This window comes from Microtus ochrogaster, unplaced genomic scaffold (genome assembly GCF_000317375.1).
Source record: "Microtus ochrogaster isolate Prairie Vole_2 unplaced genomic scaffold, MicOch1.0 UNK15, whole genome shotgun sequence".
NCBI classification, from domain to species: domain Eukaryota; kingdom Metazoa; phylum Chordata; class Mammalia; order Rodentia; family Cricetidae; genus Microtus; species Microtus ochrogaster.
Genome location: NW_004949113.1, coordinates 371352 through 393230, shown reverse-complemented (window position 1 = coordinate 393230; position 21879 = coordinate 371352). Strand labels below are relative to the sequence as shown.

The following is a 21879-nucleotide window of genomic DNA, read 5'->3' as shown; positions in this document are numbered from 1 at the left end:
TAAAACTGAGAAGCAAAAGTCAAGTCTATAGGCTGTGGTTCATTCAAACTAGGCATCTACGTAATGAAATAAACTGAAAACAACTCCAAATATGCAAACAAATGAATAAAGAAAACAATGACTAATCAAAGATTAAGATTTCAGACTCTTTCTAGCTGAAGCAATGATTCCCTGGGAGGAGCAAAGGGGTAAACTGCTCTGAAGTACATTCAGAAATGGGTGATGGCTGCAAACACTGAAGAGTTTGTTAAGAAAGTATTAAGGTGCCTGCCCATCTTAGTGACATCTTTGAACTGGATTTCTGAATGTGGTCTAGAAGAAAAGGCTACTCCAATCTAACTAAATATTCTCATTCACATGACCAACTAAGGCTAACCTGGATGAGGGTGATCCTTTTCTAGGCAGACATTTTTTAGTTTGAGATAAGGCTGGCCTCAAACTCACATGTTGCCTATGATCTTGAACTCCTACTAATATTGTTTCTATCTCTCAAGTGCTTCAATTTCAAGTATGTGTCACTACACCTAGCATATGTGTGCTAAGGACTGAACTCAGATCCTTCTGCATGTCAGGCACTCTACTAATGGCACTTTATTCCTGGTTTAGGCAAAGGCCCTTAGAGCACAGTTAACGAGTAACAATGATGGCCTAGAGTCTTTGGTGACCTGTGAAGTGAGCATGCTGTCAGATGTTCTCAAGTCTCTTCCCCTATCTTGGTACTTCCCCTAATCACTTCTTAGAAGAACCCAAAATGCCATATAATTCATGTGCACAGCAGCCAGGGATCTTATGGATTCTTTCTTCTGGGTTCAAAGGTAACATTGCAAACCCCAACAAAACGTAACCCCTACTTAAAATGCATAGCACACACTGATTTAGTGATTTCAGACCTAGCAATATGCCATGCTCTGATTCTGATATTTGAGCTCATTGCTCAATACCTGAAAGAATACCTGAAGACCAATCTTTGTCAGCAGGTGTTTTCTGTATTACTCTTACACAGCAAAATTGACAGCTTGGCTGATCCTGGAAAGCTGAACCCTGACCTAACTTCAGGCCAGTATGATTCAAAGTTGTGGTGGGTTGGTACAAGGTCACCTTTAGAATGACTGTCATTCTATTTCTTAGACCTGTGACCAAGCTGAGGAAAAGCCTGTGTCCAAGAATGGCTTCTTTAGTTTTATGCAATTGCTTTTAAATAAAAACTATCTGAAAGAAAAAGGGGATAATATCTTATGAAGAAGGTAAAAAAATTCATGTCTGATGAATTCATACTGCTAAAGATGACTGTGATTTGGGCTTTATTTTTAAATAAAAACAGATTTTTTTTTCACACAATTAGTTTTATTATGGTTTTCCCTCCCTGCTCCCCTTATTCCCACTTGTAAATTCATGCTTGCTTTCTCTCATTTTAGAAAACAAACAGGGAAATAAAAACAAACAAACCAACAGGAAAAGAACAAGTATTATGAGACAAAAGTTTCAAAAATATCACTGAGTTAGTTTTCAGTTGGCTGTCTACTGTGAGGCATAGGGACTGCCCTTAGCTGTGGTTTATACAATGAGACTCCATTAGAGAAAACTAATTTTTCCTTAGTGAGATGACTGCTTGGTTAGGGATGGGAGATAATGTCCACTTCTCTCTCTCAGTTCCGACATCAGCCAGATTGGATCTGTGCAAGCTGCTACTATCTCTGAGTTCCTATGTGCCTAAGTCCTGCGTGTCTGGAAAGCAATGCTTCCTTGGTGTCTTCCATCTCCACTGGCTCTTACCGTGACTCTTCTTTAGAAAGTTTCCTGAATTGGGCTTTCTTTTTGCTAATGTTTTCAGGGTTAACAATAGAAATCAAGAACTGGCACAACTTCCAGATGTGTGAACTAATCACATTCACAATTATGAATAAAAAAAAAAACAAAAATAAAAAAAAACTAGTTCTAATGACTATGGATGTAAATTTTTTTTTTTTTTGGTTTTTCGAGACAGGGTTTCTCTGTGGCTTTGGAGCCTATCCTGGAACTAGCTCTGTAGACCTGGCTGGTCTCGAACTCAGAGATCCGCCTGCCTCTGCCTCCCAAGTGCTGGGATTAAAGGCGTGCGCCACCATCGCCCGGCTCTGCAAATATTTTTTAAAAGATTTATTTATTTTACTTTATATATGTGAATGCTTTGCCTATGTACATGTATGTGTATCACTGCGTGCTCGGTGCCTGTGGAGGTCAAATGAAGATATCCAATATCCTGAAAATGGCAGCTATGAATTGCCGTGTGGATGCTGGGAATTGAAATTGGTTCTTTGGATGAGTAGCAACTACTCTTTAACAATTAAGCCATCTCTCCAGCCCTACATGAAGACTCTTCTTTTAGTTTCTCTGTGTAACAGCCCTGGCTGTCCTGGAACTTGCTCTGTAGACCAGGCTGGCCACAAACTTACAGAGATCTGCTTCCCTCTGAGACTAAAGGTGTGAGCTACCACTGTCTTCTACATGAAGATTCTTAAAAGAAGATCCAGTTTTTCTTCTTTTTAAAGGCAAGGAGGGTCCTACCACGCAGCCCTGAATGGCTTCAAACTCACTGAGACCCATTTGCCTCGGCTTCCACAGTGTTGGGATTAAAAATTTGTGCCACCATCTTTGGTTTTTTTGTGTGCTGTTGTTATTTTAAACATTGTTGTTGTTTTAAACATTGTATGCACACTGTATGCATACACATTCAAGTAGACAACACTCATACACATAAAATAAAAATGTATTTAAAAATAATTGTGGTGGTTTGAATGAGAATGCCTCCGCAGGTTCATATATTTGAATACTTAGTCCCTAGTTGTTTAAACTATCTGGGAAGGATTAGGAGGGGTGTCACTGGTAGAAGGCTCTTTGCCTTGTGGCTATGGATCACAATCTAAGCTCCCACTATTCCTTCCCTCTGCCATCATGAGTTCTAACCCTTTGAAGTCATAAGTCAAATTAAGTCAGAGGATAATGTAAGGAAGCTGGTTTTCTTCTTCCACCACATAGAGCCCATGGATTGAATTTATTTTTCAGACTTGTGGGCAGGTACCCTCAACTACTTAGTCACCACGTCAGCCCCAAATGCTATTCTGTTAAGTACTTTATTTTTTCCCCCCAGTACTGGGAATGAGACCTGGGACCTTAATCATGGTATGCAGACTACCATTGGACCATAGTCCCACCCTTGCTTTTCTGAACTTTAAGTGCTTTTCATCCACAGAACATAACACAAGTCTTCCCTTTCCATACCCTTCTCTTCCCTGGGAATGTTGAGCCTCATACAGTCTTAGCAAGAGTAGCCTCTCTTTGCAGCAGAAGCCCTGAAGAGCAAGTCATTATCTTTTTACATGGCTTCATCTGTGGAAGGAGGGCTAGCGAAGGGAGGGGAGTCCCGCCACATTCTTGCTTAGATTGTAGTGTCCTTTGCTAAAGTGGCAGAGAAACAAAGTGCAGGCCAAGAGTAAAGTGTGAAATCATCCTGAGTTCATGGCTAATTAGGGAGAGGGGGTGATATTGTGGTATATCTCTTGGACAAAGGAAAGAGACAAAGTCCCTACAAACAGATGAGGGAGCTGACTATAGAGGTGACACTTTCTGCATGGTGGGGCCAACTATGCCAAAGAAGCAGAGGCGGAGCCTCTAGGAAAAGTGGTATGTTCTTGGGGATGGGGTTCTGTTCCAGTTTCCCACACCCAGCAATGCTGGGTCATGACTGATATAGGAGCCATATGCGATCTAGGGAGGAGGCTCAGGGAGAGGAACCTGTGTTGGCTTGGTCACCCACTGGCCAGTGGCTCACTGCTTCTCTCAACAGGTACTTCAGGAACTACTGACAATGTTCAGTGCAAACTGGGGGTGGGATTTCCTGCTAAATACTTAGTTTGCTGATCACCCAGAGAAAAGAGCAAACCTGTGTGAGGGAAACTAGGCCTTTCTGCCATAGACTGCTCAGAGTAGTTGTTTATACCAGGCTATAGATCATACTCAGAGCTCCTGTGCATGTTCCTGGGAAGTCTGCAGTGAGTCTGAGCTTGAGACAAAGTGAAACATCAACCCTGTGCAGTCATAAAGAGTGCCACAAGTTGCTCAAACGACTGAGCCACCCAAAGCCAAGGCACAGGGCACAAAGTCTATGGAGAATGTGAAGGGGAGAAAGCAAGAAAACAAACAAGCAAATCCACACAGGTCTTGCTCAGTCTCGGAACAGACTCCTCCTTTCTGGTGCCTGCAAATTCCCATTCATATTGCGGAGATAATGGGTAATGATGCCCCCAGCTGGAGCTGTACTTATCGTTGGATTGGTAATGTTTTGGTTGGGTTGGGACGCAGCATGAGCGTATGTGGTAGTGCTCAGCATTTTTATGTCCAGTTTCTCCACACACAGTTTGGGGTCCAAGATATGGTCTGGGAGGGACCTGCCAAGAGGTCAGGATGAGAGACAAGAATTTACTGCTTTCTCTGGAAAGGGCATCACAATCATAAAGACTGAGGAAGTCCACCTGAAACAGCCAGTGGTGTTGGCTGCAGCTCACTACAAGGTGAGGTCTTGGGACTCTAAGAGGAGACACTGACACCATGTATTTGTAGTAAGAACTGCAGGTGACAGGTGAACAGCAACCTTTCCAACTATTCCCAGGGCAACGAAAGCTATCTGGGGTAGAGAGAAGAAGCCAGAATTTTGATATTTCTCCTACAAATGCTAGCCTAATGCAAGTGGCTTCTTCCTTTTATTTCTTTTTCATTTTTTCTGAGAGAGGGTTTCACTATGTCACCATGGCTGGCTTGACACTTGCTATATAAACCAGGCAGATCCCAAACTCAGATCTACCTGCTTTTGTTTCTCCAGTGCTGGGATTAAAGGCATGCACCATTAGCCCTGTCCCCCAGGACTCTTTGAATGCTGGCTCACTCCCCTAGCCAAATCAAATGAAAACTAATGTCCAATTTGCCCCCTTTTGGAGGCTAACTAATAATATCTTTCTATCTTACCTAGAACACCTAGTTCTACACTCAGAGAGAAGCCTTTGCTGCCTATCCTAGCTCCTGTCTGTACCTGTGGTCTGATCCACAAGGACCCTGGAGTTGATGATTCGCCCAAACCGAGAGAACATGTCCTCCACATCCTTCTGAGTCATGGTCCTCGGGAGCCCGCTGATGTACAAGTTGGCATCTTTGATGACCTCTGAGCTTGGGCGGGCATAGGACACCTTAAAAACAAAACAAGTCAGAATTAGGGCTGGCATGTGGCCAAAGTACCATAGGAAGGAACCAAAATTTGGTGTTATGCAAAGCCAATGCTGTGGCATGTCATTGCACACAGGACAATATCACTACAGGCCAGCAGGGAGCTCAGACACCTTATAGCTGGTCCACAGCATCTCTAACAAGCAGAACATTATTCCTATTACACAAAGAAAAAGAGACCATAGGCCCACAGCAGTTGGGATTCAAGTTCATGTTATCTGCTGAAAACAGGATCTACGACCCCACCTTCACGAAACTTGTGGTATGGCAGACAAAAGCTGAGACCCTCTTGGAAAGGCTGTATCAACCCTAGCCAACAAGGAAGGCACTACAAAAGCCTATATAAGAATGCTGTGCTGAGGGAGGCCCAGTGATCAGCATTTGAATGCTTGGTGCTGATGCTTGTGCTAGGAGAAAGAAAAGGAACCCTAAAGGCAAGCACCCACAGGTTTTGGGCTTTTTCCCTGGTAGAGGCACTAGAGATAGTAGAGACCTCAAAGACCAGGGGCAGCCTTGATCTTCAGTGAGACAGTATGGTTAGCAGGAGGCTTTTCTGCCAATAAAGGGCAGAATGGGACCTAAAGCTGAGTCAGGAAGCTGGGTACAGAGTTGTGTTGTAAGACTTTAAGACAATCCTGAAGCCATTTCTGACAATTCTGAATCCTCTCAGCCTCTGTGCCATAGTGCTTCCCCTCCTCCCCTGGGAACCAAGGACCTAACAGCTACACTTGCACGTACTCAGTTCCCGAACAATTACCCATATACGTATGTTTTGATTCGGTCCCCTGGGAAACGGGGTCAAAATGACCTCTTACCTCATCTGATCTGACAACAGCTCTCCAGCCAATTATTGGTAATAGCCCTTTCGAATAAGCCAATCAGAAAAGTCAAAGAACAACCCCCCTTGCTTCTGTGACCCCTTTAAAAGTAGACTGTACCCGCTATTCGAGGTCTCTCGGCTTCCCGAATGCTGAGGGACCCTGTCATGACAGAATTAATAAAATCCTCATGCTTTTGCATCGGCTGTGGTGTGTGAGATGGTCTCTGGGGGAGACTCCTTCTCGGTGTTTGGATGCTAGAAGTCCCACACATACACTGTACACAACTTTATTTTCTCAGAGACTGCTGCCCAGCTTCCCCACTACCAGGGCTGCCAGCTCTTCTAGGCTTTCCCAGGATTAGGCTAGATCAGCAGGGAGTTGCCATCTAGGACCAGTCTACCTTGCTTAGGCTGCATACAGGATCATTTTCTCAGCTTCTGATGAAGAACACAGAGATACAGGCATTCTGAAATTGTGACTGAGTGCCACCAGTAGGGCTGAGTTCAAGACGAGCACTATCTGTACTTTTCAGAGCCAAATGCTAAGGAAAACTTCAATGCTAATGTCAGACATAACCACAAGAACTATTTGTCCTTTTTAGGCACTGTAAAGTTCAAAGTCAAAACTGAGTCAAATGGAGCAGCACTAGGGCATCTGGCACTGCTATGAGCACATGTCCCCTTTGAGTATATGGACACCACAAAGACCCTCTAAGTTCTCAGCAACACTTTTTCTTTAGTGTCAATCCAGTGCTTTCCTGTCCTCATCTTGAGAAATCTGTGGGTGAAATACATACATACATACATATATTTTTGCATATATATTTTTTTAGATTCACATGTTTAATCCCTAATCCTCAGGATCATAGAATGTGACCTGGTTTGCACACAAACTTAGTTAAGACAAGTCACACATGGGAGGCTGAAACCCTAGTCTGATATAATTGTCCTTATAAAAAGGGAACATCTGGGCTGGGCAGTGGTGGCGCGTGCCGTTAATCCCAGCACTAGGGAGGCAGAGGCAGGCGGATCTCTGTGAGTTCGAGGCCAGCCTGGTCTACAAGAGCTAGTTCCAGGACAGGAACCAAAAAAGCTACGGAGAAACCCTGTCTCGAAAAACCAAAAAAAAAAAAAAAAAAAAAAAAAAAAAAAAAAAGGAAAACCTGGACCCAGGCACATCCACAAAGGCACAATGTCATGTAGAGATGAAAGTAGTGAGCAAGGGAATGCTTTTATAACCCAAGGAATATCATGGATTGCCAACAACTGTTAGAATTTACAGAAGCTTATGAAAGATCCTTTCTAGAGCCCCTAGAAAAAAATCCAACTCCACTAACCTTGTTCTAAGACTTCAGAGCAGTGAACCAGTTTCTGCTACTTAGGGTATCTGGTCTGGGGTACTATATAAGCAAACTTAAAACTCACCTGAGCAAGTGGTTGCCACAGAACTGTTATCTACTTAATGCACAGCTCCCTTTGTCCCTATACTATATGTACTACATTTACCACAGACTCACACAAACTGTGATTTTATCAAATTAACTCCATGAGAGTAAAACTTAGATGATCACCATTTCTCCTTCAGCACCTACAACAGTCAGGGGCAATAGTGGCATTCAATAAACACCCACTGAATGACTCAATCACATTCACTGGTGATAAGAACACACATAATGAATCACAGTGCTCCAGAGATGGGGGCTGGGGATAACAAGTTCAAGGTCAGTACTGGTTATATAGTGAAATCCTGACTCAAAAAAACCTAAAAAACAAAAACACAAAATAACACAATGGGTGACCAAAATGAATGTTCCATTTCCTCAGAGCTCTGTGCTGTAACTTAAGTTTCAGGCATTTATCTTCCACCAAGTGCTGAGAAGGTGCTAAACTAGTGTTAAATGCCAGGTGCCAGAGCATCCAATTTCAAGCCTTGGCCTTCATCCCTCCTCTCTCTCTGCCACATCCTAAGAAAACCATTTCACTTATTGGGGGGGGGGGGGGAGGCTGGAAAGGAAAAAGCCAGCTTCTCATACTCTATGGGGCTGTGGTAAAGACCCTGAGATACCATGTGGAAGAATCTGGCCTTCGATCATCCTGTTAAGTGTGAGTTGTATGACTCACACACCGCTGGCAGGCCTGTAGAGCTGCACCCAAGCCTGATCAGTCTGTTTCTTCACTAGAGTTGCCAGACTGTCACAGAGAAAAGGTGGTTAGGCATAGAGAAACAGAACCCGTCACTCTGACCTCTACAACCAGAGTACAACATCAGGACCAAGTAGGACACAAGAGACAATTTAGCCATAAAGAGCTGTTATCTGAGGCTGTTCAGATATAACGTTTTTAGCTTTAGGGACAGAGTATGTCTGGCTTCTGGTTTTCTTCCAGTACAGCTGCTCTTGCTTGGTGCCCCATCTATGAATGACATACCTAACATCTATAGGTCCTGAGTCTGGAATACTTTTATCCCCCATTCTGGCTTGGTTAAGGCTTTTTCTCCAGATCAACAGTGGAAATCTTGGAGGATCTCCTACGGTACAGCCTGAGTGGCAGGTAGGAGCCTACTGGTACAGGCTCCCGCAGTCCAACCTGGGTGGTCACATGGGCTCTTGGGTTGGTGTTAATATGCATCATGGACATATGTCCATCTGGGACAGGCCACAGAAGACCAGGCAATGACACAATGAGTCTTGTTCTTCATCTTTATTTGTATAACAATTGGTCTGGTCTTTTTCTTGGGTTCCTCTTGAGAAATTTCTACAACTATTTAAATAGTTTGTTATTCAGAAGTCTATGGCTTACATCTGGATTTATGCTAAAAGATGGACAAGATGAAGGCCAAGGTATCAGAAAGACCATGTAAGTGGCTACAAGGTTGGGACTTTGAGTCAAAACAGTATCATGTCACATTTGTGTGCTGGGGCAGGTGGAGGGAGAATAAATGATGCTTATAATATTATATGACAAAAACTAAGTCAGCCCCATATATAGAGTAAGACCTCCATAGAAACTTAAGACATGGGGCTGGAAGGATGTCTCAGTGGTTAAGAGCACTGGCTGCTCTTCCAGAGGTCCTGAGTTCAATTCCCAGCAACCACATGGTGGCTCACAACCATCTGTAATGAGATCTTGTGCCTTCCTCTGGCATGCAGGTATACACGGAGGCAGAATGTTGTATACATAATAAATCAATCAATCTAAAAAAATAAAAGAAAGAAAGAAACTTAAGACATGATGCATGGCCGGGCGGTGGTGGCGCACGCCTGTAATCCCAGCACTCGGGAGGCAGAGGCAGGAGGATCTCTGTGAGTTCGAGACCAGCCTGGTCTACAAAGGGAGTTCCAGGACAGTCTCCAAAGCTACAGAGAAACCCTGTCTTGAAAAACCAAAAAAAAAAAAAAAAAAAAAAGACATGATGCATAATGGAATACCTTTCATGGCTAAAACATTGTTCTTTTCCTTGACTCTAGGGCAGGGACATGAGTGCCCTATGTACTGTGTCTCTCTGCTTAGTAAGTCCTGACTTTAGGCACAGCGGAACAGGAACTATAAATTCTGGGAACCATTTTAGAGGCTTAGGATCTGAAGGGGTCAAGGGGGCTCCAAAATTTCAGCCAACTGGGTTAGAACTGCAGGTGTAGTTGGTAAGACAGAATTGCATCTACCATGAAAGGAGAGCCTTATTGGGAAGAGTGCTCTTAAATTTGTGGGGGTTGTGGTGACCACGGGTGGCTGTTAAGACAGAATTGTGAGACATCAGTTGGTATCATGCTGTGCGTGAGATGAACCCACAACCATAATGGCCTTTATCATGCTGCATGGACATACCACCCTTGAACTCACAAGGGCAGCAGGGCAGGAGATAGAAGTCACCCAGATCTTCATTCCTGACAGCTAGCCCTGACTGGCGGCTCAGGAAAGGTTTGCTTGGTAAAGAAGAATTCTCTGAAGACAAAGGGCTCCAGAGAACATTGAGGAGCTGTTATATGAATCTGGCAGTGCAGTCTCAAGGATGACAAAGGAATAATTTAGGCTGAAGGCCATCATATCTGCCTAAAAAGGGACCTAAGGGATGCCATAGGCAGGGGGTGAGGACTGACTTGGTATACACTCCTTTCCTACAACTTTTCATAGCGAGACTGAAGAGGTTATCAGTCACTTTGGGATAGTTACTGAAGTGTACATGGACTCCCCAAGATGCTCTAGAAGCACCAGGCCTCAGAATGACTCCGGTTCAGCACAGGAATGGATGAGGTGGGACCACACCTCTTTACCTTAATAGTTTTGGACTGCAGTCTCAAGCCATTCAGCGTGCTGATTGCTCTCTCTGCATCCTTTGCAGTCACATAGTTCACAAAGCCGTAACCCAAGCTGTGTCCTATGGAGAGAACATGACATTGGTAAACTAGCTGCCAATGAGAATGAAGGGGAGGTACAAGGGCAAGGTCAGAAAAAGAGAAGACAACATAGCACAGCAAAATTCCAAGTGAGGTACTCTGGGGAACTACTGTTGAGATGATGGCAAACTTTGTCATCTTTGCAATTAACAAAGGTAACCTGTAATTAAAAGGTACTTCAAAACTGAGCCAGTGAGAAGGCTCAGCCAGTAAACAGTCTGATGACTTGGGACCAATCCCTAAAACTCACACGGTAGAAGAATTGAATCAAAATATTCTCTGACTTCCTAATGTGAGTTATAAGTACATTAGCATATAAAAACAGATATATAATGTTTCTCAAAAAAGAAATAATAATGTGTTACTGACCGCATCCTGAAAAAGGCTGCCCAGGAGTCCCAAAGGTGCTGGCTGCATTATGGGGCCTGACATGAGGAGGTGATGATGTCCAGTGGCCAGAGCCTGTTGATCCTCTGAAACCTGAATTGCCGGAGCGTAAAGGCCTTCTGGGTTCTGGCACCATCTAGTACTGGTTCCCTTTCTTTCCTGAGTCTGGAGAAACTAAACTGAGAGAATCCTAGGCCTGCCAAGTGGTCCTGGCCAAAGGTTCACAACCCTGGCCAAACTCCCTCAGCTTCTCCTGGCAGCAAAGTCCACTATAACAATGTAATCAGCACACATTTGGAAATGAGAGGTGAGAGGAATGACAACTAAGGCAGCAGCAAAGGATCCCAATGTCCTCTTTGTAAAATATTTAGGACATTTAGGAACACCTACCTGTCCACCTAGGAATGAATACAGCATGTAAGGAGAGGCCCAGGAAGATGAAGCTACTGGAGTGATAGTCAGGAAGGAGCCTTACCTAAGACCTCTTACTGAGGGAGGGTTGAACTTGACTCACATATTGCTAGTTCATGCAAGCACTTTTTATTCTGGTTCCTGAGAGAACAGCTGTATGACAAGCCCATTGGATGCAGAGACGAGATCTCTGTGTTGTGAGTCTGATGCAATCAGAACCCAGGAAGTCACCCCCTTTGCTGATAACAAGACCTGAACCAAGTAGAGAACTTAAAGTGTGCTTACTATTTTTTGTTTTATTGGCACTTTCCAATACTCAATTTTTAAAATTATTTTACTGTATTCGTGTACATGTGTATTCCTGTGTACCCACGCCACAGCAAACATTTGGAAAATAAACACATTCCAAGAATCAGTTTTTTCCTTCCACCATGTTGGTCACAGGTACAAAACTCAGGCTGTAACGGTTAGTGGCAAGCACTTTTACCTGCTGAGCTTACCAATCCAACCTCCTCAGATAATGCATTTTTTAATAACCAATTTTAAATTTACAGAAAAACTAAACAAAGTAAGAGTTCCCAGCTCACCCTTAGCCTTCTCTAGCAGAAATATCTTCCATTACCATGGCATATTTTGTACAGTAAGTGAACCAATACTTGTTCAATTTTAACCAAATATTCATACTTGATTCCCATGTCCTTAGTTTTCAATAAGCCCCCTCATTCTTCCTTTTAAAGTTAAAATTTAAAATTTCATTTTATGAGGCTGGAGATGGCTCAGTGGTTAAGAGCACCAGCTGCACTGGATGCTTTTCTAGAAGACTCGGGTTCAATTCCCAGTACCTACATGGCAGCTTACAACTGTCTGCAACTCCAGTTCCAGGGGATTCAACATCTTCACATAAATATAGATAGGCAAAACAAAACACCCCAAAAACCAAAACACACTAAATGCACACGAAATAAACATACATGTGTTGACACCTCCCACTCATTCCCACACCTTCAATTCCTCCTCATCCCCTTTCCCTCCTATCTATATATGCTCAATTAAAAACAAATAAACAAAACTCACAAATCACTAAGTCCACTTAATGCTGCACAAATGAAGTTGCCATTTATTGGAGCAAGGTAGCCCCTCATCAGGAGCTGTACCCACAAGGAAATTTACTTTCCTTTCCCCAGCAATAATCAATTGCTAAGACCTTCTTAGCTAGGGATAGAACCTCATGAGTCTCTCCTGTTATCTCCCATCTATGCTGGGATTCAGACTGCTTTGATCTTGTGTATGTCTTGTGCACAAAGTCACAATTGTGCAACAGCAGCACAAGCACTATATAATAGACCACTTTCTGTTTGATTTAAAACTTTGTTCACATCCTTGAAAACTCAAGCCTACTAACATTAACCAGGCATCAAACCTGTAGCTATGCCCTAGGTCTTAGAGATCTTAAAAACTGTTTCCTATTGTGTAAAATAACCCTTATATTATCTCATCAAACATCAAGAAGTTGAGCTAGTGCCTACCTGGAACCTTCAACCCTATTGACTTAGTATTCATGGTACCGGAAGGTACTCTGCATTGTACAACAGGAGAAAATTAATCACCAATCTAGTTGTAAACCCAGTGATCTATAATGATGACCTGCTGCGAGATATGCTGTACAATAGTGGCACAAATATCAGAGTAAACAACAACTCTTTGACTGGATTTAAGATACACTCCATGAGATGGAACCCATACCTGATATTGCTTGAGTTGCCAAGAACCCAACACTGGAAAGGACGTGGGCCCAGGAAAAACCAACTATACCATTGTTCTGCTAAAGGAACATTGCAATGCAATGACTCCTAATGATATTCTGTTAAATCCAGAGATCAGTGCTTCACTCAGACTTCATCGGAGAAGTTTCCTCTTGGAGTAACGAACTAACAGATCAACAAATAGACAATGTACAGAATGAGAGATTTTGGAGCACTCAATCCTAGATGGGATGTCTCCACCAAACTCCTTCCCTTGAGGCTTAGGAAGCAATTGCAGAAGAGGAGGTGGAAAGATTAAGAGCCAAAGGGGATGGAAAACTACAAGGAAGCAGGGTTCTCCAGACACAACAGGACTGATGAACATATGAACTCAGAGACTATAGCAGCACACACAGAGCCTGTGCAGATTCAAGCCAGATTTGGGGAGGAGTGTCTCAGTGTTTAGAGTGGGAAGTGTACATGGGATCCCGCCCCTAAGAAACAAACTTCTGTAACTGATACTTGCAAAGGAAAAAATTAGCTTTCTCTAATGGAGTCTCACTGGGTGTATTAACAACACTTCCGTGCCAGCCTCATGCTCAGGATTAGTTGGCCAACACAAAATGAACTTTTTGTCTCTTCGCTTGTTTGGTCATTTGTCATATTGATCTTTTGCCTGTATATTTGGATTTCCATTTTTTTGTGGGCCTTTTGTGCTTGTCTGTTCTCTCTTTGTTTTTAAAAAGGAAGAGAGAGAGAAACAACATGGAGTTAGGTGGATGGGTAGGACCTAGGAGGAGTTGAAGTAGGGGAAAAAAGTGTAATCAAAATTAAAACAAAAGAAAACAAAAACAATCCCCCTTAAACTCTGCTCCCTAAGTTCCTATCTTTCTACCCATAGATCAGTATGTCTCTCAACCCTCATCAGAGAAGCTTTTTTGCAGTAGATGATGATCAATGCAAAGACCCATAACTGGTTGACACACAGAGAATAAGAGAATGAAATGGTCAACATCTTATTCTTTGAGACAATCTCTCTCACTTCAGCTAGAGTGTACTGATTTAGATAGGCAGACCAGCTGGCCAAAGAGCTTCAGTGATCCACCTATCTCCCCCTCCCATTCCATGTCCCAATAATGAGATTCAGAGACTTAAAAAAAGATGTATTATGCATTTATTCATTTATTTATAGTGCTCTGCCTGCATATATGCCTGCATGCCAGAAGAGGACACCAGATCTCATCATGTTGTGAGTCACCATGTGGTTTTTGGGAATTGAACTGAGGACCTCTAGAAGAGCAGAAAGTGCTCTTAACCTCTGAGCCATCTTTCCAGTTTGATTACAGAGACTTTTTATGTGGACAGTCTGACTTTTTCCCAACTCAGGTCCTTAAGCCTGCATAGTAGGCACTTTAAAAAAAAGCTATCTCTAGTTTGTTTCCCATTTCTAACAAAGAACTCCTAGAGACTTGGCATTATAGTTCTAGACAAAGTGAGCATCCGCACGGCAGGGCTGTAGGGCTAAAACTATCATCTAGTAGTCATACTATAGAATACCACCAAGAGGGCTAAATCGGGGACATAAAAGGTCTCAACTGCAATATATCTGGGCTACACATCTCTACCTATCTCTTCAGAGTGGCTAGGCTATTTGTACCTCCCGAAGCAACTACCGTTTAATGCATCTCTACCAATCCCCTACCATGCTCAAGCAACACAGCCCATCTGATATACCGTGACCCCAGGAATGGAGCACTTCTTTTTCTCTTGTAGGCACCACTGCTTTTGGGCTTGCTTGTGTTTCTTCCATACTCATGAGGCTGGACCACCTGTCTCTTTTACCATCAGCTCTTCTGATACACTATTTGTGGCATAGGGGTAGTAAGATTGTAGAAGAACTTTAGTATGGGCAGCTGAGTAGACAGCTGGTAGGAGGCTTAAAGATGAGGCAAGGGCAGTAGACCCCAAATGACTGTGTATATCGCAGTGGAACACCTAGACTCTTATTTCTTCAGCCTGGGACTCAAGACACTGCAAGTCTCATTCCTGTTGCTTCTGTTGACAAGGACCAAAGAGCCTTATAGGGTTCTGTCTTTTTTTTTTTTTTTTTTTTTTTAGAGAGAAAGGAAACATCAGTCTGAGAGAGGCCTGAGGACTGGGAACAGTAGTGGGGACAAACAAAGATTCTAGATAGGCTGCTGAGAACTTGGGTAGGAAGACTAGCCTAGAGTCAAGGTCAGGTGGCCAAAGCTCTGGAGATAGGATAAATAGTACAGGCAAGAGGGGAAGAGAACAGGAAAGGAAGAGATATGGAGAATAAACAAATCATGGCTCTAAAGTCTGAAATGTCCCAGAGGCTGGTTGTACCCCCTTCCCCTTCTAACTGCAGAAACATAATTCTGCCATCTATTTTCTGACTGATCCAGTATTAGTATCACTCTCCAAAAAGTTAAAATGCAGATAGTATAGTTTTCAGAATAGCTGATCTGGTGTGTCTGGTGGTTTGCGTTTCTCCAAGTTCTCAGACACTATTGGTGGTCAGAAGACAGACATTGGGAGTCTGCTTAACTGGAGGAACCCCCACATGGAGCACCATGTATGTCACTTTATTAAATGCTCCCTGGAGCATTTGGGCCAGTATCTTGCATTTCCAAACATAGATCTCTGTTCAGATAAGAGTTACAACTGAAAAGATGATGCCTCAGCTTTTTGCCTCGCCTTGTCTTTTGTGCTTCTAGGAACAGGGAGCTGAAGGTATGCACAAGTAAGGTGAGGACTCCTGTGCAGTGTGACAAGGTGGGCACTGTGAACTCTTTCTTTAAAGAGGGACTCCAGAGAAGACTTCACTGAGAGACACAGGGTGTGGGTGACAGAGAGAAGAAACCTGGCAGTTAAGAAAGAAATAGTAAAGGAACCAAAGGAAAGGTAAGAGGCAAAGGACAAGGAAGGCGTTTTACGGAAAATAGAAAGGTGATCAGCAAGAAGGTGGAGATAATGGGCTCCACTTAAAATACAGGTCAGCTGGCAGAGGAGGAATCTTGCAGGGCCCAGGGCATTGATTGCAAGCAAACATTGGTGGAAGGGAGGGCCAGTTGGCTATTGGAACCATGGGGGTTCTTAGAAGGAACATTCTTATTTGCTGATTTACTACTTCCAGGAAGGTTCTATGGAAGTGAGCAGAGTGATGCAAAGTAGTCATCTCTGTGGAGCTTATAAACATGGGATACAAAATTCTAGACAACCACTGTGATGATGGGATAATACGATGTCCAGCAGGGATGGAACATGTCCAGATAGGAAGAACAGTTTGCTATATAGCTCACAGTACCACAATTACTTATAGTGGATATATAATAGGGTTTGAAAGAAAATGTATCTAACGGCAAATTATGTGTAATTTGAGTTTTATTTTCTACTTGTAATGTCTATTGTTTCTGTTGCTTTTTGTTGTTGCTGTTGTTTGTTTTTGAGAGAGGGTCTTACTATGTAGCCTGATTCTGGCTCTAAAGTGCTGAGATTCAAGGTATGTGCCATCACATCTGGTCAGTTTTTTTTTTCTTTTTTAATGAAAAGCAAAGATGAATCATGTTAACGGAAAAGTTGGCAAAGTGTAGAAAGGCATTCTTGTAGAAGGAACATTGTTCAGCAGTCCTGAGAGCCAGATTAGGCATGTTGTGGAAATAAGCAACTCAGTCCAGGCTGAAGGTGGGTGTTGGGCACAAGCAGATGATGAAGGCTATGGATTCAATCCTGAGTACATGGCAACAAGATGACAGAGAAACAGGAAATCATGAGGGTTGAGGGCTGACTCTGATCCCTCAAGGGTCATACAAAACAGCTACAGGTGGCACGGTAAACTATGATATCAGATAGATGGTGTGATGACACCCTGCATGTAGCGTTTGTTGATAGAAATACCAACAGTAAACACAGTGTCTTCAACAAAAGGACCTATACTTGGCTGGCCAGAAACACCAGAAGCTTCCTAGTCAACAAAGTGAGCATTCTTTTCATCCTAGTCACCCTGTCCCTTTTTCTGCTGTCATTAGTGCCTAGTTGACCCATAGTAAAAAATTGTAAAATGAATGTATCAGATTTGAAAGTGTCTACCTCAGTGCAGTATAGGTTGCTATAAAAACCCACAAGCCAGGACCTTATGATGACTAGCTAGAGCCAGGGAAGGTATTTTTAAACCAACAGAGACCAGAACCTGAAGAGTTTAGGAGGAAGGGAGTAATTGGGCCTCATGGAAACTAAAGAAGTCCCTTTGCTGTACTGAGGAAGTCTGGAAGAAGGAAAGGCTTGGGTGACCAGTGAAGAGGTCACAGCAACAAAGCAGATAATTGTGTCCTAGTCTAGGATGACTCTCGGGGTAAAAGGCAAACAGGGAAATAGTAGGTGACCATCTGCTCCAACTGAGGACCAGTTGAGGGCTGGAGGAGAAAGAGCACACATAAAGGCTATGAAGGATGAGACTATCCACCATGCCAATCAGCAGGTCTGGGACTGGACCTAGCAGCAGGCCTAGCTAGAGATATAAAGGACTCTCTTGCTGGGGTGGGCAGGCTCAGCTCCAGCTGGGGGAAAAGGAGACATGGAACTAGGCAGAGTGAGGTCACTAAATAACAGATGAACAGTAAAATTTAAGGCCACAGTCCCAGAATCAGTAAGCAAAAACGTTTTGACAGCAGGAGTAAAATAAGGGTAGAGCGAGTGTCTCAAATGTGCCATTCATTGAATAGGAATGAAAGGCTGCTAGCTAAGAAGTTGCTGAGCTAACTAAACAGGTACCTTCTCCACAACACCCAACACTGCCTACAGTTCAGAGAGAAGCCTTATATTTGGGAACCCAACTCACTTTTTAATTCCACTTCCGCTGCCTCTAATGTTTCCAATTCCCCAATACTAGTTCTTTCAGGACTAACCCTGCATAATCTAGGTGTTCCTAAATATAGCCCACATTCCTCTGAAGTCCAGAGAAAGAAATCAGGGTATGAGAACCAAGAGCTAAATAGACTCCAAAGCCCAGAACTGACGATACTGTTGAGAACCCCTTCCAGCAAAACACAAGCCAGAGAAAGGGATCCAAAAGCCCTTTGGGAATGACTCTTATGCAGAATAAAGTCCTGAACAATCTAAAATATTCAATCTGTGTTTGGCTTTTTTGTTGTTGTTGTTGTGTGCATGTTTTTTTGAGATAGGGTTTCTCTGTTTAACAGTCCTAGCTGTCCTGGAACTTGTTGTGTAGACCAAGCTGGCCTCAAACTCACAGAGATCCACCTGTCTCTGCCTTCTAAGTGCTGAGATTAAAAGGAATGCACCACCAGTGCCTGGATTCAATTTGTGTATTATCTAAAGTTCTTTTTAGATGGCAGTAAACCAGACTTGGGATTGAAAGGGGAAAGGGGCTTTTAGTTTAAGAACCTCATCTGATGAGTGATTTCTCTGGACAGTGATCAGACAGGCTGTACAGGGTTATACAGGGATCAGTATATTTGGGTTACTGGAAACATGTTGAAGGTTGAGGAAGCAAGACAATGAATATACCAGATGTAATATACATTTTTTTGTTCACACATACTTAAGTTTTCCATAATACAAGAGTATGTTTAAAAAAAATCTTTTAAATTAGTTTCCAAGATGAATCCAGATACCTAGAAACTAAATAGCTGGATGCCTCAAAGTACTACTTGTTTCACAGTCAGGCAGAGTAGAGAAGGGGAGGGGGGCAGGGAGGGCAGAAAGGAGGAGGAAAAGGGCAGTGACTCCTAAGAACCAAAAGGGAAAGAAATGAAGCAGGACTTTGCAGCACTGAGTTTCTGAAGCCATATTCTCAGAACTATGAGGCCAAACCTGAGGAGGCTGTAACAGGAACCTGGCCTTTTTCAAACACCTATGAGGTAGGTATAATCAGGACTTACAAGTACCACTGGCTACTGAATAGATGGGTACCCAAAGGTCTGGAGTCACACTAAGAGAGTATACAAGGCTTTCAGGCATCTTGCTCCTAACTCAGAGATCCAGCTGAAGGGTTCATTTATGCATGAAGGTTTGCATTCACAGAAACGGACTTGCCAGTGCTTGGGCCAACAGGGTCTCTAAGTTATCAATCTGTGCAGAATTATTTGGCGCCATACAGTTTTCAGAGCATTCCATTTCTTGTGCCCCATTTTTTTCCTTTCATGTCTTATTTTGTACATGTGGATTTTGTTGTTAAGTGAGGCTTTCTCTACCTAGCACTGGCTGTCCTGGAATTCACTACATAAAACAGATTGTTCTGGAACTCACAGAGATCCACCTGTCTCTGTCTTCTGAGTACTGGGATTAAAAGTGTTTACCACTACACCTGGCATGAATGTTCCATCTCACAAAATACCCAAGCTCTTTCTGGGGAAACTTACTTTCAGATTTTATCAAGATGTACTTGATTTTTAATTATGGGATCTGTGTGTACGGTGTGGTGGTGGTGTTATGTGCATATGAATGTGTGTCTGTGGAGGTCAGCAGAGAGCATAAGCTCCCTTAGAGTTGGAGTTACTAATGCAGACAACTTCCTGAAGGGGATGCAGGAACCAAACTCTGCCCTTCTGCAAGAGTGGAAAGTGCTCTTAACTGCTGAACCATCTCTCCGCAGTTAGTTACTCTGTACTAACAAAGTTAGCAGAAGGGGAGCCAGCGCTTAACTGGACAGCAACCATGACCCCTTGCAGAAATCTCTCAGGTTCTTTACCTGCTACTTTATCCCGAATAAGTTTTGCAGATTCAACCTCGCCAATGCTGCTGAATAGACTCCGTAATTCCTCCTGGGTCATGTTCTGAGGGAGGTAGTTGACAATTAAATTCGTTCTCCCAATATCATCCCTGCAGTCTTCGGCCATGTGGTCTTCATAACCATTAGACATTGTATTATTTAAAAACCTGCAAAGAAAAATAGGATCAGGTAAATTCTAAATGTTTATCTGAGTATGTGAAGGCAAAGATAAATGATGACATTTGCACTTTCTGCATTAAAGGTCAACTACTGGGGAGATGGTTCAGTTTGTAAAGAGCCTACTGGCACAAACATGGAGACTTGTTCATATCCCTGGTACCCATATAAAAGTTGGATAAATTGGCACATACCTGTAATCCCAGTTTAGGGAGCTGGGAACATGACAGAGAGACCCGTGGAACTCTTTGGCCAGCCTAGCTGAATCAATGAGCTTCAGGTTCAGTGAGAGACCCTGTCTCAAAAAATAAGGTGAAAAGTGTGTGGTGGACACTACCATACACCTCTCCTCACCACAGCCAATGTGTTCCACAATGATCTTTTCCTGTCTTACTGATAGTACTGCCATTTACAGAGTAGCTCTTCTTAGTAGCACCCAGGTCTCAGAGAATGAGAACAAGAAACATTTTTCACATGTTCAAGCATTTGAATACTTGGTTCCCAGATATGGTACTGTTTGGGGAGGTGTGGAACCTTTAGGAGGTGAAGCTTTGCTAGAGGAAGCTGCTGGGGGTAGGCTTTGCATTTGCATTTACTCTTGTCCCATATCCACTTTGTTCTCTGTGCTTTCTGAGTGTCGATGGAGATGTGATTTCACACCTTACTACTCCTGGCTGCCTGCTGCCACATCTCCTTCACCATTAGAGTCTCTCTCTGGAACTGTAAGCTCAAATAAACTTCCTTCTGTAAGCCATCTCTGGTCATGGCATTTTAATACAATGTGATAGAATTCACTCACTATTGACCTCTTGCCTCCACATAAACTTGTAACCCCATACACACATAAGCAAGTACCCATACGAACACACACCATATCCACCCACCTATACCCATACCTCATTGTCCACTATGTTCAGCAAGTCCGGTTTTATCCCATGCTTTTTCAGACCCAGGCCAGCTGGCCTTGGTGAGTTCCCTATAGAACATCCCCAAATAAACGCACTGATAACTTTCTGTTATCTTAAACAGGATTCAAGTTTGGTTCCCAGCACCCACATGGTAGCTCACAATAATTTGTAACTCCGGATTCAGGAGACCTGACTTCTTTTAACCTCTGTGGGCAGTAGGCATGTGCACACATGCGTGTGCACCACACATACATACATTAACTGCAACAAAAGTATCCAACTGTAAGATGTGGATAACAGAGAAAAAGTTGTTGGCCTATACCCATACAAAGAGATCAACTGTGGTTACAAATAGCTGCTTTATCAATAATGACCTAAAAAGAAATGAGCTATTGCCTTAGTTAAGGTTTCTATTGCTTTGAAGAGACACTATGACCATGGCAACTCGTTTAATTTGTACTGGCTTACATACAGGTCAGAGGTTTAGTATGTTATCATCATGGTGGGAAGTATGACAGCATGCAGGCAGACATGACACTACAGAAGGAGCTGAGAGTTCTACATCTTGATCAACAGGCAGCAAAAGACTGTGCCATACTGACCTCTCTTTCAAGAGAAAATAAAAACAAAGAAAAGCTAGTACACAGGAGGCACTAGGTTCCATGTCTAGCACCTTAAGAAAAAAAAGGGCTTTGCCGGAGTCTACATAAAATTGAACACAACTCTCGCACAGACATTTTTCTCTTACTCTTTGAATCACTTAGAAAAGGGGAATTAATGAGGCCTGGTTCCTATAAATGTTCAGGTTCTCTCCTAACTTTCAACCATGTAAACAGTAAAAACTCCTCAGTGTTTGTTACTCACTTAAAACTGTGCAAGTTTGGGCTGGAGAGATGGCTCAGAGGTTAAGAGCATTGCCTGCTCTTCCAAAGGTCCTGCGTTCAATTCCCAGCAACCACATGGTGGCTCACAACCATCTGTAATGGAGTCTGGTGCCCTCTTCTGGCCTGACAGAATATTGAATTCATAATAAATA

At 43.0% G+C, this 21879-nt stretch overlaps 1 protein-coding gene across 2 annotated transcripts in view; it reads right to left on the bottom strand.

Annotated features, from left to right (window-relative positions):
- The window catches only part of Elavl1 (ELAV like RNA binding protein 1), a 43527-nt gene that overhangs the window by 7788 nt on the left and 13860 nt on the right, over positions 1 to 21879 (bottom strand). The window contains exons 1-4 of one of the 2 annotated variants that reach the window (XM_026789185.1): positions 20130 to 20217; positions 19738 to 19925; positions 10345 to 10448; positions 5063 to 5216 (exon numbers count right to left, since the gene is read on the bottom strand). In XM_026789185.1, coding sequence (XP_026644986.1) covers positions 5063 to 5216; positions 10345 to 10448; positions 19738 to 19909 — 430 coding nt within the window. In that variant the 5' untranslated portion in view covers positions 19910 to 19925; positions 20130 to 20217. Of the gene's footprint in view, positions 1 to 5062; positions 5217 to 10344; positions 10449 to 19737; positions 19926 to 20129; positions 20218 to 21879 lie in introns of those variants that run through there. The other variant, XM_005366949.2, reaches the window with a different exon arrangement.